General features: G+C 35.4%; 2 protein-coding genes across 2 annotated transcripts in view; both read left to right on the top strand.

Annotated features, from left to right (window-relative positions):
- Positions 1 to 11,767: 11,767 nt before the first annotated feature.
- Positions 11,768 to 17,793, top strand: LOC135077447 (serine/threonine-protein kinase MARK2). Its single transcript, XM_063971995.1, has 8 exons — positions 11,768 to 12,074; positions 14,468 to 14,569; positions 14,664 to 14,925; positions 15,150 to 15,432; positions 15,749 to 15,856; positions 15,948 to 16,141; positions 16,227 to 16,411; positions 16,500 to 17,793. Exons 2-8 carry the CDS (start codon positions 14,501 to 14,503, stop codon positions 17,445 to 17,447), a joined length of 2,049 nt encoding a protein of 682 aa, XP_063828065.1. The 5' UTR covers positions 11,768 to 12,074; positions 14,468 to 14,500; the 3' UTR covers positions 17,448 to 17,793.
- Positions 17,794 to 18,263: 470 nt separating this feature from the next.
- LOC135077281 (serine/arginine repetitive matrix protein 2) overlaps positions 18,264 to 18,668 on the top strand; it is a 48,089-nt gene continuing 47,684 nt past the window's right edge. Inside the window, exon 1 of the mRNA XM_063971816.1 lies at positions 18,264 to 18,610. Coding sequence (XP_063827886.1) covers positions 18,511 to 18,610 — 100 coding nt within the window. The 5' untranslated portion in view covers positions 18,264 to 18,510. The remainder of the gene's footprint in view (positions 18,611 to 18,668) is intronic.

The raw sequence follows: 18,668 nt of genomic DNA, 5'->3' as shown, positions 1-18,668 counted from the left end.
AAAGCCGCTTTACTGCATCAGACGATAAATCAGCCGGACTTGTGTGGCGATTAAAATCCGTGTCGTCCGCACAAAGTCGTGAGAACATCGGGAGTGGAACGGTGAACAGAGGGGTTAACAATACTTGTGTTTGTTTGAAATTATCATTTCCTTCGCCCAGTGGAGAGACTCGAACTTGGAAGTTCCAGTTTCAATTTGAAGATGTGCGCTCTACATGTGGGCAAAATCACAAGTTAATAATTTGCAAAGAAACTAAAAGGAAAATTACACAAAGTGATGTTTCAGTCAGTGCATCCCTTTTGGGAATCAAACATCAAGAAATTCCAACTCTTTCTCTCTATCTAACCATAAGGCCACAGTGGCAAGTGTGGCAACATTCAATGGTTAGATACGATTTCAAATGTATTATCTACTAATTAGGTTTAATTAAGAATCGCACTACAATACAAAAGTTTCCGCGATTCTAACAAAGCAAAGAGAATCGAAATTTCAATTCCCTTATTCGATTTCCACACACCATACACCATTGAATTAGCAGAAACCTAAATTGTGGGATTCTATGCATTCCGATGAAGTTAGCGAGATCCGCATTAACAACATTCTAGTAGACGCCGTACATTCAATTACTAAGTTGCAGTGTTCATCTAATTTCCATGGCAAGGAACCCATTAACAATTGTATGGAATGGTACGCGTTTGCGCTCAGTGTAAACTGATTGGATTTATGTATTAAACGGGAAGACTAATGAAAATAATTACATTACTTGTAAAAATATCAAATGGAGGGATGAAGCACCATCCATAATGAACTTTTGATTCTTATAAGAGTTAATTAACAATGCGTGACTCATTATGCTATTGGAATATTTGATTAATTTCAAGGATATTCGAGATATTTAGGGTGATAAGGCGAGAGGTGATGGCATGTCACGATGAAAACTGTGCGTCTTACGAGTATGTATGCAGTCAATATCTTTATTGCATTCCATGTCATGTCATGACAACAAAAACGATAAACTGAAGTGCTGTTAATTGTAGAGAAATTATACAAATCTCGTTCTACAGCTATCAAAATAGGGCATCACCAAAAATGAATTGTAGATAAGAAAATGATCAGAAAATGAAATCTTAGAAATAGTTCAAAGTCAAAGAAAAGGTTAAGGAACTAAATTGGAAAGCACAAACCTGCATTCGAGATGCACTCGTCTAGAAATTTAACTTTTAATTAACCAACCTAACAAGGTCTGCACGGCGACACCTAGTTTAAGAAGTAACATTCGTTAAGATAACTAGAATGTAGAATGTAGAGACCCCATTCCAGCTAGCTGATGTACCGGTAAATAAGTCCTGGATGTATAAATATTCTTGATTTATAGAGACGGGGATGGGAAAATAAACTATCTTTTTTGTGCAGAAAAAGGCAGGTATTTGACCGCAATTACACCTGATGTTAAGTGAGATGCTGTCTAGGATCTACGACATTAATATACATAGCAAGACAAGTAACTTACATAATATTATGTAGATTTCGTCTGATGATTTAATTGTGTGTTTATCATTGTTGTTTTTGTATCGGAGCAGTACAACACCCAAGCCTGAAGGAAGTGCACATTCTAAAAATATAGTTCCTGAAGAGAATGCATTTTGTGCATAATAACCGTTGTGTTGTGTCGACATCATCATCGCTTCTGCTAGTTTTGGTATTATTTCACCCACGACATATCCAAACCTTTCATAAGAAGCATCTTAGATTTGCAGCTCTATAACTATTGTCTAACCCACCAATCGTGACAATTGGAAACCCAATAAGCTAAATAAGCATGTACCGATTATCCAAAAACCATTTAAGTAACGTTTACCGGTTGGCTCATTATTTGCATTGCCGTTTAGGTCCTAGAGGCTGAATGGAAGATGGCCGATACCTTAATTGACGAGAGACGAGGCCCGAAACCGTACACCGCTGCATAATAATGCCTTATCGGTACTGCCTTAAGGCAAAGGCGAGATTTGGGAAAGGTCTATTAAGATTTCACTATTAATAGCTCAGTGCATCTAGGTGCAGCTGGGTAGATGTTTTGATTAAGAGCACACAGTTAACGAGTGAAGTGATAAAAAGGATGAGAAAATAAAATGATATACCAGTAACCTGGCTTAGTATTTATGAGCTGTTAAGTCTTAACTGCAGTTCTCAGATGTCTTTTAATTTCTTACTTTATTATAACTATTCACATAATCTTAATGAAGAATATTATACAGGGTGTCCCAAAAACAATGGATAACCTTGTAACTATCGATAAGCCTCACTATGGTCTCTCTAACATAAAATTTTGACCAGGTAAAAATATCACGGTTTTCGAGACTTTTTAGTTTTTTTGTATTTTTAGAAAATTGTCACATGCGATTGCGATGCTAGATTACAAATTAAATTTTCCTTTTCGTCTTTTCCATCTTTTTAAATACTTTAAAATTAGTTTGTTGAATGTCATGAGAAAAACAAATCAAAGGTAGCAATTTTCTAAAAATAAAAATCTTTAAATCTGTGACATATTTACTAAGGTCAAAATTTTGATAACATAGAGATCTTGAGGAGGCCAATCGATAATCGATACTTGTAAGGTTATTGTATTTGGGACCCTCTGTATAGTCTTCATAGTTTTATAATAATACTATTTGCAGCTCAAATCAGTTTTTTTTTAAATTTTGCAGTAAATCTTCTCGAATGTCCTACCTAAAAAGTCGAGAAAATAATAAACCTTCTCCTCAACTTTACAAGAGCCAACCCTACTTGATTTGATACTTTAAACTCATCTCCAACGGATATATCTATTCAAAACAATTTGAAAGTCTGATTTGCCACGGACATAAAGAATAGAGACTATGGAATAAATTGCACAGCATGTAATCATACAGGCTGTTGTAAGATTTAAGATATTAAGGACAGGTAGAAAACAGCACATAAGTTCGAAGTTCGAGACCATGTTTCCGAGTTTACCACAGATGATTTATTCCTCGAAAAATGCTTTTTGTAGTAGTACAACAAAATTAGTTAAAAAGTTCATAAAATGTTCCCTATTCACACTGGAAAGTACAGTACAGTCAGACAGTAAGTCCATGAAACATATTTTTCGGTGATAAAATGTAGAGATGGGGTATTTCAATTCACTATTTTAGTTCCCACCACCCTATATAAAAGGGGAAAATAAAACATTATAGGAAAGTAAAGTATTATGAGCAGATTATCTAACCTAACAGTACTTTTCCAAAGCATATGTTGGGATATAAATAATGTTTCCTTATTAGCTGGGGGAAATGCAGTCTGCAATTAAATTTAATATTAATAAAAAATTAGTAATAACGAACGACAATCGAAGATAACACCCAATAACATTAATGTTTTATTTTATGATGATACGACAGTCGCGTTAAAGAAATATAATCTCCTACTCAAAGATATTAAATAAAATACCCTACATAATGTTTGTACACTGTACTGTACATCATACCTGAAGCGGCCGAACGAAGCAATTTATTTGTAATAGAGTTTTTCTAATAGAGTTTGCTTGTTTTTCAGTAAATAGCAATAGATTTGAATTAAGTAATGAAGAATAGGTTGAATTTTAATCACGAGCTGGAAATCTATTCTGGGATCTTTAGCTGAATGTCCTTTCAGTGGGGGCCTACAATATTTAAGAATTTTATCAATATAGTATTCATAGAGAAACAAAGCGCATTTTTTTGTAACTAACTTTTAATGGGCTTCACCCCTAGTTTTCAGAGTCCCGCTATTAAGCCGAAACCAGCTAGAAAGCTGCCAATAATGGCATAATGTAAATACGGTCCGGGCACAATACGTTAATTAAATCGTCGCCGGAGCCTCAGGCGTGCTTCTAGGTACTACCTACCTTGGCTTTGGACTTGGCGGAACGTGGAGCGAGTTTATACTAGTTGATGAGGCAAGGAAAGAAAATGTCGTCGTTTTAGCTAAATGACGTCCACTGCTGGACAAAGGCCGCCCCCAAGGATATCTACGACGACCGGTCCTGCGCTGCCCGCATCCAGGTACTTCCCGCGCTCTTCACCAGATCATCGGTCAATCTAGCGAGAGGCCTGTCCACACTACGTCTTGCTCTTGCCGCCCGTAATGTTCACTCGAGAACTGTTCTGCCCCAGCAGCCATCAGCTCTACGAGCTATGTGCCACGAAAATATACAGATCAAAATAAATGCCTCCCTTTTTTTATCCACAACGAGGAAGCTCTTGGCCTGTATCTCACCTGATGGTAAGTGATGATCAGGCCGAGCTTCACCCGGAATCCTCAACCACGGAGGAACTGGCTATCTTACCTCTAACTGCCGGAACACAACAATGCTGTTAACATTGTTGTTATGGCGACAGACTATCTATCTATCTATCATTCGCATCGCATCACAGGGAAAATCCGGCCCCCATGCAAAATTTTAAAAGAGACTCTTTGATCTCCTAGCAGTTAATAGCAGGCTTTTACCAAAACAGAAAAATGCAATCTTACGTAACATAAGACCTACAAATAACTTCTACGAAGAATATAACCCTATCTCCGAAATCCGCCACTTTTAATATCCCGCTTCCCGCTCCGCTCTAGGCTCTATGAGCTCTCCCTTATAGGCTCACGCGCACAGCATCGTTTACAAAGAAGGCACCAATGAAAACACCATACAAAGTTTAGGGCATTACGTGATTTACCGTTACTGGACGATATCTAGGTAGCTGCAGTATTTTCATGTTAACTGCTAGCTAAACCACAGGCGAAACAAAATAAAGTCATCAAGTTAATACCTTATAACTTTTATTTTCAGGTGAAAATGAGCTATTTATTAAATACACATTTTAAGAAACAATAAAAATTCCAATGCCGATTAGAATCTTATGTAGCCATTAGAATCAAACTTTCTAGTATTTTTAATACCTTTAATTTTTCGAAATTCTACAAAACTTAACGACTCGTTTACGGCTCTGATAAGATGCCACAACTGCCATCAATCACTCAATCACAGTAGTTAAAAATCAAGGGACACGTCGTGTTAACTAATCACCTAGCTCACAAATCGAAATTTACTGCAAGAATATCATGGAGTGGGCATTAAAACCTGCCTGCATGGGTCTATATTTATACGATGCAATGATAGAAATATACTCAACATCATTTCACATTTTTGATGATTCGCGTCTAATCTCTTTTATACATAATGTCGTGATATACGACGAATGTTATAGCAAACGAAATGAGGACTACAGAAACCTCAATCGAATGCAATTGAGCCCTTCTATCGCCCCCAGCATACATCGCGGACCTGCAGTCGTATTACAACCTTTTATAAATCCAGCTTGTTTCCAGGCAGTTCAGTTTACGGCCAAAAACTGCCTTGTTCTTTTTCGTATTATGACGTCCGTTAATCTCACTGGGATCATCCTGGATAAATTGTCTATGGCCGGTTTAGACTGGCATGGAGGTGACGTTCGGAAATCAACCTAACGAAATACCGGTTCCTTACCGATTCAATAATTTGTGTATTAAACATATTTTTTCGTACAAAACTGGTGTAAATAAATAATTATTATTGAATAGACATAGAATAAACATGAAATTAATTAATATCTATTCAGATTCGTTAGCAAACGCTTAGAAAAATTATATTGACGGCTGCTATACAAAGCACTATATTTATTTCTGAACGATACGACACGTGTATTTTGCTGAGCCCGCAAAAAACAAATTTATAAACATGCTCGTAGTCATTAAACCAAAACTTTTAAGATTGAAATGGAATGTAATACTTAATGTATGATGCTGTAAGATTTGTGTGCTATTCTTGGGTTCGGAACCCTATAGGTGTTTATGAAGAACCGAATGTGTGATTGTCCATAGTAACGTAAATACTTGTGTAAATACTGAGGGCCTTTGTAGGGTCTTGATACTTATACCTTTGTTTTTAATGCTTAACTTAGGTGGAATAGAAATAACAGTGTACTTGTTATTATGCCGGATGACGTGATGGGTTTGAGGAGAATGTTCGTGTGTACAAGTGACACGAATACTTACTTATTATTGTGTGGTGTTACTTGATTGCGTTGCATCGACGACGTAATTAATTAGTGTTGCTAAGCAAACTTTTATGGAATTTTATTGAGAATGGCGTAAGTACTTATTTCTGTTTTTACTTGGGTTTTTGCCTATCTCTCAAGTGATAAATTCGAAGCCCTTGCGAGCTCAGCCACAACACAATAATATGCGGTCTCAATTTTTTGCACCAATCGTAAACTAATTGTTTACTTACTAAACCTTTACTACAAACGTTTTATTAAGTGCATTTCATCAATAGCAAAGGGTCACAGAGGTCTGCAAGTTGCCTTCGAAGTTTAGCATAATTTTCAAGAATTTAGAAAATTACAAACTCATCATACATGTTTATATTACCCTATTATTCGTTTTTGAGTCATGTTATAACGTAAAACTCTGTAAAATTAGTATAAAACAGAAAACTATATCAAAACAAGTCACAAAAAGTTGATCAAAGACGACGAAAACTGAATGGCTTAATTGAAACGAATTTTGACAACTAATCAAGGCTACAAACGTCAAATTGACCGTCGTAATACGAAAATTCCAGCCAACTTCCAGTCAGAAGTCAGTCAAGTGTCACGTGACCGCTGCCTGGCTGGCCTTAAGGGATCATAATACGGAAACGCAAGGCAGTTTAGTTTAAGGCGTACACTGACTGGAATTAAGAGGTCGTAATAGGCCTGCTGTATTCAAATAGTAATGCCATATATTTTACGGGGACCTCTAACGTGGCACCTTGCAGTCATTCTGCTAAAGTATTGTTTATTTGTATCTGATAACTCGGTGGGTTAACAATCTCCACTTATTTGCTTCAGGTTAGTGGGCCACCAATTTGTGAGGGAAGTCGAACTTTAACTTCGAACTCCTCCTATGTTCTTCAGATTAATTTCGTTGCGGGTCCAATGACAGTTTAACTTTCCCCCGGGACAAACTTGACCTTCACTGGTTAGGTTTTTATTGGCGGTCAAGCTGTAGATCCTGGCTACACAGGAGTTGTAGCGGTGGGAACGAGAGGTGGGAATAGTCCCGTTTAGTGTGTCACCACTCACCCGTGAGTTAGTATCTACCTATCCACCACATCACACACTTAAGGAAGCCTCAAGTACATGATTATATCAGTGGACCTAATAGGTTTATTAGTTTTAAACGCACTTGATAGAGTCTTACTTGGTCTCATTTAAGACTAGATAACGATCTTATCGGACGCTTTGATGCTGAAGTTGAATTGATCCATAACGGATCAATATTAGCTAGTTAAGGGGCAAGAAATAACTGTCTTCATAACCATTTTCAGTCTTCCACGAGGTGAAATGAGGGTCACTGAAATGACATAACAGCAGAGGAACCTAATAGTTCGAGTATTTTCCAATTAGTGTGTTATTGTGATACTTACTAATCATAGATTGGAAAATAAATCCTAGAATTCTTGGTACACAAAACAGGAGTAGTCCAGACGAACTACACTAGTATACCATTTACACGGCAACTTATCAGCAGGCAGCTACCGGACGCTTAATTGGACACTAATGATCAGGATGTTACGAGTAGTTAACGGTGCTTGGGGAATAAAAGTGAAATAGTAGGGTTTTAACTTTGACTTATAGCTGCAATAGCAAACTCTATCTAAATGCGCTGTGATTTATTTGAGAAGTTTTACATAAATATAGATTATGTAGCGTCACCATAATTAAGTTCCCATGGCAGTCTAGACATGCAGGGTTCCCAATGCATGAATCAAGCGATCCTCGACAATTTTCTTAGGAACTGTTAGCGCCTTAAGCGTCTTTAGTCGCCAATTATTCTGAGCTCGCTCTACTTTATATGTAGAAGAATAAGAAAGAGGACAATAACTTGATAAACTTCAATGCTCTGTTTATGGTATGGCTGGACTTGATAAGAATAAGCTTGGGCTTGCAGTAGATCCTGAAGTGGACTGAGGAATTTCATAGTGCCATGATTTGATTGTGACGTCAATGGCACTCTAGTCAATTAAGAATTTAGGAAGTTAGTAATTTAGATTAATTTTAGGTATGTCAAGTGCATTATTCAAATGCATATGAAAACCGATTATGTCTATTAAACATAATGAATATCAAACTATCATAACAGAGTTATTTGCAATGCAAATCGTATCGCATACAATTGAAATGATACGTGTCATTACTGCCATGCCTCCATGCGATAATTCACGGCTATTATTGCCTATTTAGACGATTTGCGGTCGCGAAAACCAACACGTCGTGTCGTTATTATTTATAGTGACCAAGAAATACCTAAGTTAAACAATGTGTATTTCAATTAAACGACCACACGATTTAATTAGCTAAAGTAGAGCGATTATATTATTAATTGGCTTTACAAAGAAAATGCGCAGTATAAACATTGACCCTAATTTCCGTGAAATCTTCTATTCCAGTGTAAAAATATTTCATTGATGTTTTTTTAGATGTTTCGCCACAAGTGCTAATAAAAATTACTGATGTTTTCACTAGGTCCTCGAAACTTTGTTTTTTAAAGCAGCTGGTGTCTTCTAGTAAAATTCTTTACTAGAATATTTTCAGACCATATTTCACCGGTCATGCGCACACGCATCGCAAACGATATCACCCACAAATAGTCTGCAGTCTAACCACGGGCACTAAATAGGCGATAAACGCGCATAGTGATGGGATCCGTTTTTACGACCGTATAAAGCTTAGTTTTTAGTGCTAATAGCAAATTGGTTGCACTCAACTACCTGCGAGGGAAGTAAGGAACGCATGTAAAATACTCGCACATTCGCTTTCGCAGACTACTAAATTCTTTAAAGCTTTAGCCATCTCTACTAAACGTCTTAAGGTTCGGCCAAACCTTTCTTTTTACATCTAGGTAGTTCTGTTTCCCTATAAAATACCTAAAAATATTTCTGCGCGGCTGTGCGACGGGTGGCAGCAGTGAGTGTGCGAGCGCGACAGCAATATTATAATTACGCGCGAGCGATAAGGATGGGTAGCTTGGGGTCATTGGACAAAATTCTACGTGCTCGGCGACCGGACTATACCTAAATACGGAAACTTACTTTCGCGAGAAGTTTCGCTCGGTTATTACGCTTTTGCTGTAGAAGAAATGCTATACATAAAAGTAGTCTGAACTTCTAGAGCAGTCTTTCCCAAAGTGGGCGATAACGCCCCCTTGTGGGCGCTCCAGGCTTAAAGGGGGGCGGTAAGAGAAGAGACCCAGAAAAAAAATCGGGACGTAGTGTAGAGGCTTGGGAGGCGTCATCTACTAGGAGGACTCTTAGACATCGACTGAGCTCGACTCTTGACTACAAAAATGGGGGGCGCTAAAAATAATTTATTTTCAAAGTGGGCAGTAGACTAAATAAGTTTAGGAACCGCTGTTCTAGAGCTACTCCATAAATCGAACAAGTAAAGGGTTAACAAACTCGGCTGAAATGCATCTGAAATACATTGCAAATTAATTGACTTTGATGTCCAGGAATTTCGGGAGGGCGCGCGTGCTTAGCTGACTGAGGAAATTGGGCTAGCTTTTCTAAATTGATGGTAGGTAGGTACTAACCAAGTATATGTCATTGATGTACCAACATCAATGAATGAAGAAGAAGAAGAAGACTATTAATCTTTTATAATATTTATCAAAAGTCAATGTTTTCAGGCATAGTATTTTTCAGTTTTTTATCACAAATGTTATAAAACAGAAGATGAGAATATGACTTCATGTTTCATTCTAATATGGCAGAAATATTTTTAGGCACTTGGCCATAGTCATAAACTATTTGCTATAAGCACAATAACACAAAACTTGGTAGGTGACTTAAGTACCCATAATAATATTAAATTAAACACCGCAGTGCATTGTGCATTCATCTTAGCGTTAATAGCTTTGGTTATTAGTGTTAATTTTATGTTTCTGTAATAAGATACTATAATTTTATACGAGTGTAATTTTATCACAGGAAAGCTTTTCAAACTGGCAATTAAATATTAGTGCTAATTATGGATGCGGAAAGTACAAGTAATGCATACCTCATTTACTAGGTACTGAAAGCTGAGATTTTATTTATACAAGAGAAGTGGTACAGTTTTATGTGTGAATAGGACCTGAGAAGAATTCTGAGTAATATTTATTATTATGTACCAATCAATAGAGAGGCTTAAGTTTCCTTCTATTCAAAATGGAATTTAAAAATATTTTTCATGAAAAGTATTATTTATCTAAATAACATTATCTATCTTAGATATCCAGTCCTTCCTCACAGACAAGCTTTTTTGGGAAAAGCAGTTACCTACCTACTTACCTTTTATGTAGGTAATTTTTTAAATATCATTATATGTTAGGTGTTAAGGATTTAATTTAATTCATGGATGAACCATTCGATAGATAGATATCCTAACAACAACGGGACATCAAACAACACAGCGGCGTCTCATAAAGTTGTAAATGATACAATTTTGCAACAAAAAAGTATCAGAATTTCTGATAAAGGCCCAAACTACTAACCTATGAAAACAAAATAGTGTTTAATTCTAATACTTACAAATTATTAGATGCACTAAAATATCAATTTATCAGCCATGTTCATTATTAGTTTCACATTATACACATAATTTATGATGGGAAAAATTAAAGAATTTCAGAAACTTAACAGCTGACAACAACAAAACAAACCTTGTTTTTTTTTTCACTTATCGCGCTTTCTTGTCTATGATATAAATCTTGGTCTGAGGTCGCAAACAAAAATGATAGCGTCTCTTTTTATCTAATGCTCTTTTAGCTTATGGAAGAGCGAGAAAGATAGTCTAATGTAATAGACAATTTACGTTTGTTTTTTAAAACTCTTTTGTAGTGTAGTAGTGTAGTTGGTCGTGTATCGATTACCATAATCGACTAATATTAATAATCATCTAGTTTCAATAAAAGGTGAATTTAGTTGGTCGATTATACTGCAATAATATTTTATTTAAAATGACATAATGTATTATTCTAGTTGAAACATACGTATTTTATTTCATATATAATATCTAATGCTGTACGTACAAATGCCATTATTGGGTGATAAGTAAAATATTTAGTTATGATAACTCAATAATTATTTATGAATAATAACGCAATTTTAGCAATTCTGCGAGCTATGTCGGTCACTTTGGTTCTCCTGCGGATCTTCTCATTTCTGATTCGATCACGCAGGGAAACTGGACCGCAGGGCATTGCAGGACCGTTCATTGTGGAAAACCTAGGGCGAGGCCTTTGTCCAGCAGTGGACGTCATTTGGCTAAAACGAATGAAAGAACGAATAACGGAATTAACACTATGTGAACATATTTTCCTGGATGATTATGTTATTCTCTTAGATTGATTTGTAGGGCATAACACAAATGCGTAGTAAGATGTCTATCATCTCATTGTTCTGATTGGATAAGTTAGTGCTCAGGTTTAATTTAGTCTAAATAGGTATAATAAAATAATAAAGATAAGCAAACGGTAAATGAGGTTAGAACTTAGATGGAAGTAGGTAGGTACTTTATACATAGGCATAATACTACTAAATGAAGTAATTAAAATCTAGGTACCTTCTAATTACATGCAGGACCAGCCGATTGCATCCACCCAACTAGTTTTCACTTACCAGGTCGTTGATCGTAACATTTCCGTCACGAATTGATTTTTGTATGTGCAGTAGCACGAAAATAGCGTCCCGGGAACGACTGCGTACGCGCAGACAGTATGAAAATCCCACTCGGACGCCCAGCCCGTATCATGCTTATCCACAAATATCCCAAATTACGAGTACGGCAACCTTTGTAATATAATTCCTGAAATCGGAGTGTTAGAATAATAACTTCTTAAAGTGCCTGTGATATGAAAAATAACGAAATATGTGATCGTGAAATGTGATTGTTTAAAATAGTGCCTGGAAAGCGTCCAAGTGTATTGTGAACCTTAACCATACAAGGGCGCCTGCCCTTTTATGTCTGGTAATTTCAAGTTCCCTTTGTACCTATTGTTTTAATTTATTTAAGCAGAAAATATGATAATTTTTATTTTTTAGCCATTCATTACACAACTAGTGACTTGTAGGTTTATCAGTCAACTAAATTAGTACGTTAAGGGACCATTATTAATTAACTGTACCTACCTAATTAAATTGAGGATTTAATTATTAGCTTATCATTATACTGTACTTGTACATACACTTCATACACAAATTATGAAAAGGCACTTTTTAACTAGGTAATTTTATTCACAGTACAAATTTTAATGTCACGCCATTCAGTGTCTAAATCAGTAAGCTGTTGTTTGTTTCCATAGTTTTTGTTTCCTAAATTATTTTGATTTTTTTGTAAAAAAGGGGGCTAAATAAAGGATATGCATTGCTATAATAGATTGTAGATTTTTAATTAAAAAATCGATCTTCCAAGAAAAAATCCAGTCTGCGTCTGAGACAGTGACCCAGTTATCAGAATAGGTACAGGTGTACTAGTCTGAGGTACCTATTACCCAATCTAAATTTACCTACTCGCCTTTAATTACCAGCTGATTTTACATTATATGAATGTTATAATTTATAGTTAACATATAGGTGAGATTTGTAACTACATACATACCTACATAGCCCTAATAAAATCATCATCATCATCATCATCATCATCTCAGCCATAGGACGTCCACTGCTGAACATAGGCCTCCCCAATGCTTTCCATGTTTCCCAGTTGGTAGCAGCCTGCGTCCAGCGCTTTCCTACTACCTTTATGATTACCCTAATACTCGTACATTGTAATTTTCACAATGATAGTAACATTCCTATTTTATTTGATGAAAGCGACAATCATTAATCCAATGCTCTAATACTTTTCTATCCAATACCCTTTTATGTTGGTACAAGTGCTAACACTGTGCTACATAGGTATGTTTGAAATGAATTAAATTCGCATGATTCATCGTTTGATAAGTTAAATTTATAGGTTCCTTATTTTGTTAAATTCATTTATTATATAGACAGGAGTTAATTTTTTACAATATTCAGCTAACTATTACAAAAATAATAACCAAGTTTAAGAATGCTACCATCATCACTCCATTTAATAAAACAAAGTCGCTTCGCTGTCTGTCCCTTTTGTATGCTTAGGCTGAGTTGCACCACCTAACTTTAACGGTAACTATGACGATAACCGGTGCTTTTTGTATGGAGTTTGAGAGATTTTTGACGTTTCTCAAAGTTAAAGTAAGATGGTGCAACTCACCCTTAGGTCTTAAAAAATACGCAACGGATTTTGATGCGGATTTTCTAATACACAGAGTGATTCAAATTGTACTGTGCGAAGTAGGGGCGGGTCTCTGGTGAAAATAAAAAAAGTAAACAATAGGTCAAAGTAGGTAGGTGTACAGGGTATTCTAAACTCTTGTTAATTTCAGGCACGGTAGCAAATCATTTGTCTGTGATAAAATTCTTATATAAAATACCTACTTTTTATACAACAGTTAACGTATAATCATCTTCCTAGATCCTTTGCCAACTAAATAATTATTATTGTTTGCATCCTTCTGGTGTCGTTGACCAACCTGGCAAAATGACAAACTTTTACTTATCTCAGTTAATATTATTGAAATAGTTTCAAAACATTGATCTGCATTAAGGAATATATTTACAGACCTGATTCATTGACTCTGAAACTTTATGTCTGTTAAATGAAAGAGCATACCTACAGAATAGATAGGTATTATTATTCTTAAAGCATACTAATTAAATTCTAGCACCGATACAAAAGTTTTTCATTACTTTTTTCTGGTTTTCTTTTTACTACTCCAATTTACTTGTTTACCTCTGTCAAATAATTTAAAACATTAGTAAAGAATAAATAAATTATCTAATTCAATGCTTCATATGAAAAAATAGTAATCTTTAACTAAGTTTCGTATCAAATCATTAAAAATGTGGTACTGATTGTACTGAAATACATTAAAGGGCATTGTAATTTCCTTAGTCAAAATAATAAAATTATTTATCAATTTAGGAACAGGCGACGATTAGGTACACGATATGAATATTCAGTAATAATAAATCTGCCACTAACTATAAAACATTGAAATCTATTTTTATCGAAGAGTCACCAAGTTTATATTGTACAGTAACACATGTTCCCGAGGTAATCCGTCGATGACGTAGGTCTGACGTCACAGAGCCGTCTGGATCTGGAGTAGACATCAGCCCTGGCGATCGTCCAACATCATTCACTCAACGATTTCTTGAGAAATGGGGACAATTTGAACCTTCAAACAGAGACTAAAACTTTCACAAAAATAACTTTACATTTTACCTGAGGTCATTGGGTCATGAAATCATGATGTTTATCGATGTTTTATTTTTCAGTTGTATAAGAATGAGTCATAGAAGAAACCAAAGATGAATAGTGGAGCAAGAAGGGCCTTGACTGGCTCTATACACAAAATCAGAGAGTTCGAACTTGAAAAAGTAAGGGTTCACAATGACATAAAATATGTACTTAGGTATTGCAAACCCCTAGGTGCCTACATGTTTACTAATGAAACTTAATTTGTTGTTCTAGGTCAGCCTGGTTGAAGAGTTTGATATCCTTCAAATCGTTGGGGAAGGATGGTTTGGGAAGATACTTTTGGTAGAGCACAGAGCTTCTGATACTGAAATTGTTTTGAAAGCTTTGCCCAAACCTTATGTATCCATTAGAGATTTTTATAGAGAATTCCATTATAGTCTACATTTAAGTGCACACAGAAACATCGTCACCACATTCGATGTAGCGTTCGAGACGGCTGGCTTCTATGTATTCTGTCAAGAATATGCTCCTTTAGGTACCGACTATTTACATTTTTCAATTTATGAATGAATGGATGACGACAGCCACTGCCACTCAAACACAACGCATTATTTTATACTAAAGTTTTCAGCGCACTATAATCTGCCAATATCTTTGCATTAACTAACTGCTATAATCCTATAGCTCACGTGCTTATATTGGACATTAGCCAGGATATGCAATGAAATTGTTGTAACATGTTATATTTTATCCTTTCAGGTGATCTAACATCTAACATGCTTGATACTGGAATAGGTGAAATACACACAAAAAGAGTGGCGAAACAATTAGCTGCAGCCTTGGAACACTTACATCAAAGAGATTTGGTACACCGAGATGTTAAACTTGACAATATTCTGATATTTAAGTCTGATTTTTCACGAATAAAACTTTGCGATTTCGGAGAAACAAGAAAAGTACAATCAATGGTCCGAAGAAGAAATGAATGGTTGCCCTATTCACCTCCAGAAGTTTTAAAACTAGCAATGGATAGTAGTTACAAGTAAGAAAACAACTAAATACCTACTTACTCGTTATTTATACTATTATTTTAAATTTGTATTAATCACTTACCATCAGGTGAGATACAGGCCAAGAGCTTCCTCGTTGTGGATAAAAAAAATTACTCAGTGCATTTTAAACATCTATAACCAGCTTCATTATTTTAGTAACAAAAAAATTTAACAGCGTTTTGGTTTTTCAAAAACCACACTAAAATATTAATAGTTTATACATTAACCGTCATAAATTCTAGTGGAATGTAAACTTTAGAAACCATTATTATAATTTCAGACTAGTTAGTTTGTTTTTTGTTGCAGAGCGCTAATTACCCACGATGTTTGGCAATTTGGTATAGTTATTTTCATTTGCCTCACGGGGTGTTTACCTTGGCAGAAAGCTGCTTTTGACGATCCTAGGTATACAAGGTAAGCTCTAACTCATAGTGCGAAATTAGTGATGTATAGTAGTGGAAGTTATAAGAAAAAGTTATTTATGTGTATACTTTTTATTTCACAGTTATTATGGCTGGTACAATAGCGCTAACCCCTTGAAAAAGCAACCCAAGTTATGGAAAATGGTGTCATCGAGAGCACAAAAAATGTTCAAAAAGTTTGTGGAACCTCGAGAAGATAAGCGTGCATCTAATTTTGTTGAATTATCAAGGTACTTAGATGATAGATGGATGGCAAAAGGGTATACTGATAGAGTTGGTAAGTGAATGTAAATCTGAGTTCTATGTAAATGTTTTGTATTAAAATTAAATAAATTTACTAATTAATTCTAATTACTTTTCAGCGGGAGGTGATATTGATGAGCTTTGCCCGTCTATGTACAGCTTTCACAGTGACCCCAATGAAAAAAATATTTTGCTCAAACATTTCCGAGACAATGGAATTGAAACAACTGTCGATCGTCAAGTGAAAAAACAAAGAATACGAGAATGGATCCAAAACAGTGTTATTGAAGAAGCTGATGAAGAAGTAAGTTAAAATAAATAATAATTAACAATGTACTTCATGAAAATTGTTTGTTTACCTACTAATTAAATGTTTAATGTTCTCTTTTCAGGAGGAGAGTGCCTATGAACATAGCGTCTACGATGACAGCGATGCTGAATTAGAAGACAGATCGCGACCACATCCCATCGACGAAACACATAGAGTAACCCTTCGGTATGACACAGAGAAACATATTAATCCGAGAACAGGCGAGATTGTTGAAGGTGTTAAACACCAACCAACAGAAAAAAATCCCCTATCTTACGATGTCCAAAACATTGAACCTGTTGCTCCTGTAAATGTTGTCAGAAGATACGGCGTTAAAGAAGAAGGTTCATCGCATAGCTCTACCAAAGATAGTGCTTACGGTTCAATGGAAGTTAAAGTTAATTCATCAACAAAAATGACTTATAAAGCTGAAAATAAACACTTGACATCCTTAGATAGCACTCAAAATTCTCCAAGTAGATCTCTTAGTGGTTCTTCTATTCAACAGAACCGTTCCCCTCTTACTACTCATGCCCAAAGGATTCAAAGAAGTGAAGAAGTATTTTTAAGAGAATTGGAAAGTAGAGGTAGCTCAACTACTATTCACTCGTTAGGAAATTCTTCACGTTCCAATAGTCTTCAAGTGACTCGTAATGGTTCTTTAGATAGTGCATCCAATGCAAACATTGAAGTTCCCGTGCAAATTGAAAATGTGTCAGCCAGGACTAACATTCCCGTTGTAAGTCAGAATGGATTTAGTCCTGGTGGTAAGCCACCACAACCAACATCATCAACATCAAACCCATACGTATCTTTAAAAAACACAGTTTATGATAGAGTCAATAATACTCCCAATGAAACGACCAATAACAATACAGTTGATAATTATTCCAATAACCAGTCAATGGACAGTCCTTATACATCAATGATGAATATTATACAAGGCCAAATGAAAATCTCTCCACACGGCAATGAACTAAACCGAAATGTAGTTGATGTATCTGTTACTACTCAGAATAAAAGAAATTAAAATTGCTCAAATTACTTAGTTATTACTTTGCAACCAAAATATCACTAAAGAAGCTGGTGAAGTTGGTATTTATAAAGTTTACAATGATTATTAAGATTGTTGATCATAAAACACAAAAGTGGCAATATCATGGTTATTGTATAATGATAGTAGGTATATAATTTAAATAAGAAATGTTTAAACCTTTGTTTAAAACTTTATTTATAGCTATGTTAGTTAAGTTTATTTTTATACTTAAAATTAATTAATTTGACATTATTTTATATACGTACTAATTGTTATGCTATATAGTAAGTTAAAGACATGTATTAATATCTTCTCAATAAATTATTGTACTTTTTGATTATGATGGCGTTACTTATTGAAATAAAAGTGCTCTGTACTTAACTTTTTTCCCTTTTAACTCCTCACTGAGAATCGAATTGATTGATTTTTTACCTTAAATAATGAGGCCGCGTACCGGAAAACGCAGCGTGGGATGTCCACCCACTAGGTGGACCGACGACAGGAAGGCGCTGGCGCTGGACTCTGGCCGCTACCAACCGGGCAACATAGAAAGCATTGGGGGAGGCCCTATGTTCAGCAGTGGACATCCTATGGCTGAGATGATGATGATGATGATGATGATGATGAATGTTTTACCTTCCGGAAACCGAAAAGTTTTTTATACGTCAAGGTAAAGGAAGTGTAAGAAAATAAAATAAAACTAGTTAATTTAAGATAACGATTTTAGTTGAATAGTTCTAATAATTAAATCGACTAAGTACATCACTACCGCAGCTGCACAACCGTGACATATGGCACTGACTTCTGACGTAAGCTGTCAAAATTAAATTCGTACCGCCGCGTTTGACGATACCGTATTTATTTTACAATGGAAATTGTTTCTTCATAACCTTACCGTACATGCGAAGTCATAACGGTTGTCCAGTTTTATCTTAATTCAAATATATTTACTTAATAGAAAGCTTAGCTAACTTAATTATGAACAAAATAATAACCTAACCTCTCCTTATTAGTTTACAGTTTTAAGTTAAAAGTAGTTATTAAATTCCTTAGTGAAATGCAGAAATTACAAAATAGCGTATTTTCTATTGTGAAGACAACAAATTTGTCACCTGCTGTGTTTAGTTTTTTGCAGCCGACCGAAGATAATAATTCCGGTATGTATGGCGTTTTATTAATGACTACATAATTATAAATAGTTCAAGTAGATCATAA

Source organism: Ostrinia nubilalis, chromosome 13 (assembly GCF_963855985.1).
Source record: "Ostrinia nubilalis chromosome 13, ilOstNubi1.1, whole genome shotgun sequence".
NCBI lineage: Eukaryota > Metazoa > Arthropoda > Insecta > Lepidoptera > Crambidae > Ostrinia > Ostrinia nubilalis.
The sequence above is the reverse complement of the archived record's forward strand: the minus strand, read 5'-3'. Positions and strand labels throughout refer to the sequence as shown.